Genomic DNA, 4,290 nt, shown 5'->3' on the forward strand with positions numbered 1-4,290 from the left:
GACTGTAGCTGGGTATATTACTACAAGAATAGGCTGAATTAAGTCGTAAACACGTTACCGTAAGAGATGAATGGAAAAGTACTGACCAAGGAAATGCATTTGGCAAAGCTCTTGCACGTACATATGATTAAGCCGCGTTTTATGCGCGTGTATGTGTAAATAGATAACACAGGCGAGCGAGAGATAAAGTTTACAAGAATAAATGTATAGGGTGTCTGGTTCCCCAACATACCGCCCCCCTGAACGGCTGTTCAGCAAAGGGGCAGATCGCCAATTTGGTAATTGGCCGCTTGAAGACTCCTTGGGCGGTTTTGACGGTAACAACTCGGACTTTGTCGTCTTGTCCGGCGTGTACCTCCTGGATACGTCCTAGAATTCATTTCGATGGAGGTAGATTTGGTTCCTTAAGCACTACCAGTGTGTCGACTTTCAAGTTATCGGTTGCCATTTGGTGCGCTCGTGCAGAGAGGTTAGGTACTCCATATGCCAGCGTTTCCAAAAGCCTTGGAACATTGCTTGTAGTTGAGTAGTAGTTGAGTTGTAGTTGATAAGGACGTTTAGACGGGATGGCTCCGGTAAGGCAGTATAGGGAGTGCCAGTCAAAAAATGGGCCGGAGTAAGCGGATCCAAAGTAGAATCCCCTGATGAGAAAAGAGGGCGAGAGTTAAGTAAGGCTTCAATCTGTATTAAAACTGTAGACAATTCCTCGAAGGTTAGGGCTGACGATCCCATTATCCTTTTCATATGTAGCTTGATGGACCGAATTCCGGCTTCCCATATTCCCCCGAAGTGTAGGGCAGAAGGCGGTATGAAGTGCCACAGGATTCCTTCGTTGGCGAAGAAGTTTGCTAACTTCTCATCCTTGCGTTGCTCCATGGCTAGCAGCCGCATTTCGTCGAGTACTCGTTTGCTGCCATGAAAGGTGGTACCGTTGTCTGAGTAGAGATCAGTTGGTTTAGATCGCCGAGCGATGAATCGTTGGAAAGCCGCAATAAAGGCCTTGGTTGTTAAATCGGTGACTGCTTCGATGTGGAGAGCCTTCGTTGTTAGACAAACGAATACTGCGAACCATGCCTTTCCGATCACTGGTGTGCGCCCAGTTGAACCTTTAATTGAAATTGGCCCGGCATAATCCAAGCCGGTATGATGAAAGCAACGGCTGGCTTGAACCCGAGGTAAAGGTAGCTCTCCCATGTTCTGGCTACTTGTGCTCTTGCGTTGGAGGAAACAGCGTTTACATTGAAAGACAGTCTTTCGGACGATGTTTCGTGCACCCAGGATCCAGTACTTTTGTCGAAGATTTGTGAACGTGGCGTCCACTCCAGTGTGAAGATTCGTCACATGAGAATGTCGTACCAGGAGCTCGGCGACTGGAGAACTCTTTGAATTATAACCGGGTGCTTGGCGTTGTAGTTAAGGGTCGACCTCTCGATTCGTCCGCCAACTCGCATTAGTCCGTCCTTATCCAGAAATGGAGAAAACCGGATCAGCTGCGATTTTGCATGAAGCTGGCGTCCGTTTTCTAGCTGCGTATACTCTCTTTGAAAGGCCTTTCGTTGGGTGTGACGAAGAAGTTGGTTTCGTGCTGCCTGCAGTTCCGTTGAAGTTAGGTACTCAGAATAAGGCCTGTGCTGCAAACGAAGACGATGAATAAAGCGATAACAATAGCTAGTTACCCTTATGAGCCGAGTCCAGGATGAGATCTTGTTGATGAGCAACTCGTCCATACTTTCGTCAGGAAAGCTATGTAGAGTTGTTGGCTTGGCTGGACGTTCCTCTGCTCTGGCCTCCAAATGTGTATCAACTCGGAACTTGCTAGTAGACAGAGGCCACTCGTATTGTGGCAAGGCCATCCAGGATGGGCCGTTCCACCAAAGTTCGTGGTCAAGAAGCTTAGATGGGTGAGGTCCCGGGGATGCGCAGTCGGCAGGATTATCCTCGGAGCGGACATGGCTCCAGCAGCTACGTGGGTATTCGCTCAGTATCTCAGCCATTCTGTTGCAGACGTATGTGTTCCAATTCCGTGGTGTTGCGGACAGCCAGTGTAGCACGATCTCCGAATCTGTCCAGCAGATCGTGTTGTTAACAGGAATAGTTAACAACGCTTTAACAATAGTGAGCAGCCGCGTCAGGAGTAGGGCAAAGTTCAATTCCAGGCGTGGAATTGAGACTGATTGTATTGGAGCCACACGTGTTTTGGCGGCTACGAGATTTATGTGGAACTTCCCATCCGATGCTACTCGACTATAAACAACAGCACCGTACGCGTGCATGGATGCGTCTGCGAATCCGTGCAGTTGGATGTGTTGGTAGGGTGCAGCAATATACCGAGGTACTTGGCATTTTGTCAGCGACGAGAAATCCTCTAATAATTCCCTCCAGCGTGCATTCAGGGCTTCAGCAATAGGTTCGTCCCAGTGTATTACAGCGGTCCAACTTTCTTGGAAGATGAGCTTGAGAAGCACGGTGGTAGGCGCTGCAATCCCGAGTGGGTCATAGATCTTGGAAAGTTGCGATAATAGTACTCGTTTCGTGGGGACAATGCAGAGATCTAATTCTGTAGGTTTGACGAACATTACATCACGACATGGATTCCACTGAATTCCAAGGACCTTGACGGGCGATTCCATGGGTGAACCTTTGGCGAGCTGTATTGGGTCATAACATCGATCCTCTTCAGGTAATGATTGCAGAAGGTTCCAGCAGTTAGAGCTCCATTTCCGTAGTTTGAACTTCGCTTTTCCTAAGAGTCCAATCAGCTCCGTCTTTAGAACCAGAAGATCTTCTACCGAATCGCATCCAGTTGGTATATCGTCCACATAAGCATCTTGTGATAATGCTTGTGATGCGGCAGGGTACTCGAGGCGATGATCGTCAGCTAGTTGCTTCAAAACTCGAACGGCCAGAAACGGAGAGGGCGCTAGGCCGTACGTGACTGTTAACAGGCGAAAATGAAGCATAGGTTCATTCTCATTTTTGCGCCACACAATACGTTGAAAATTGGTGTGACGCCTGGAAACTTGAATCCCTCTTAACATCTTTTCAATATCTGCGCATAGAACATATCGGTGCTGCCGGAAACGTAGGCAAGCCCCGAGCAAGTCCCGCTGAATCGGTGGTCCAATATGAAGTCTGTCGTTTAAGGAGATTCCAGAACTGTCTTTTCCAGATCCATCGAAGACCACCCGACATTTGGTCGTCAGGCTATCCTGCTTGATGACAGCGTGATGCGGTAGATAAACGCAAGTGTCAGGGTCGTCCATGACTTGGGCTGATGTCAGTTGTTCCATGTGACCGCAAGTAGTCATCCAAAAACTCCTCGTATTGTTTTTTGAGTTACGGATGTCGACGAAACCGTCGCTCCAATGAGACTAGGCGGTTGGTGGCCTGGGGAAGAGTTGATTCGATAGGCGGGGCTCCATCCTTGAAGGGATACTCGACGATATAGACCCCATCTTCGGAGCGCGTGTGAGTGTTTGCGAAATGACTCTCTGTGAAATCACTGGAGTCCAAGAGAGATTGGTTAGGTTGCACATTGTCCATTTCCATGAACGATCAAACCATCGTGTCGAGATCCGCGTGATGGGTCACGGCCGGAGTGATGTGGTAGTCGCAGGCAGTGTACGAGCCTGCAATAATCCAACCAAAAATTGTATTGAGAGCGATGGGATAGTCCTTACCTAAACATTTTCTTTCTCCGGTAGAGACCATAGTTGATCAGATCCAACGATGACATCTATAGATCGAGGAGTGCAGAACGTCGGATCTGCTAAGGGAAGTGCTGAGATTTCCTTCCAGGTAGAAGATGATGTGTCAATAGTTTGCGCTGGAAGCGATGACGTCAGCGAGGACAAAATGAAGGAGTCCATCTCGATGATATGATCCGAATGCCGAGAGCGCAGCTTAAAGTGTGCGCGCCCTCGAGTATGACCGGCGTTGTTTGCGGCCAGACCAAGAATGATGCACGCCAATCCGCTGAACAAATGATTCCGATGCCAAAGTAATGGTGGATCCCGTGTCTAAGAGCATTCTGCATTTTGTTGTGTCGTCGACGTCTGCGAGAATGGTTGGCAATAGGGTTTGCGAACCTGCATACGGAATATTTTCCAGGGTATGATGAGTGTAATTGTTCCCCACAGGAGGAACGCTGCCTGATGGTGTCTCTTCGTGAGTGCGAAGTTGATTGTTTGTGCTGAATGATCTAGCTCGGGGGGTTGAGGACAGATTGCCAGTGTTTACGCTAGGTGACTCATTAGGCTCTCCAGTTCGAAACGGCTGCGGCGTGTCGTG

General features: G+C 48.7%; 2 protein-coding genes across 2 annotated transcripts; both read right to left on the reverse strand.

Moving 5' to 3' along the window:
- Nucleotides 1–429: 429 nt before the first annotated feature.
- LOC139355084 (uncharacterized) lies at nucleotides 430–1,194 on the reverse strand. The gene has a single exon (XM_070999403.1). It carries the CDS (start codon nucleotides 1,192–1,194, stop codon nucleotides 430–432), a length of 765 nt encoding a protein of 254 aa, XP_070855504.1.
- A 143-nt stretch (nucleotides 1,195–1,337) lies between these two features.
- LOC139355085 (uncharacterized) lies at nucleotides 1,338–3,290 on the reverse strand. The gene has a single exon (XM_070999404.1). The coding sequence runs from the start codon at nucleotides 3,288–3,290 to the stop codon at nucleotides 1,338–1,340; it is 1,953 nt and encodes a 650-aa protein (XP_070855505.1).
- Between the last annotated feature and the right edge of the window lie 1,000 nt (nucleotides 3,291–4,290).

Source organism: Drosophila suzukii, unplaced genomic scaffold (genome assembly GCF_043229965.1).
Source record: "Drosophila suzukii unplaced genomic scaffold, CBGP_Dsuzu_IsoJpt1.0 scf_8, whole genome shotgun sequence".
In the NCBI taxonomy this organism is placed as follows: Eukaryota; Metazoa; Arthropoda; class Insecta; order Diptera; family Drosophilidae; genus Drosophila; species Drosophila suzukii.

What these genes read in the sequence shown, in the direction of transcription:
- LOC139355084 (XM_070999403.1), bottom strand. Translation starts at nt 1,194, where the DNA reads ATGGGAGAGCTACCTTTACCTCGGGTTCAAGCCAGCCGTTGCTTTCAT.
- LOC139355085 (XM_070999404.1), bottom strand. Translation starts at nt 3,290, where the DNA reads ATGGAACAACTGACATCAGCCCAAGTCATGGACGACCCTGACACTTGC.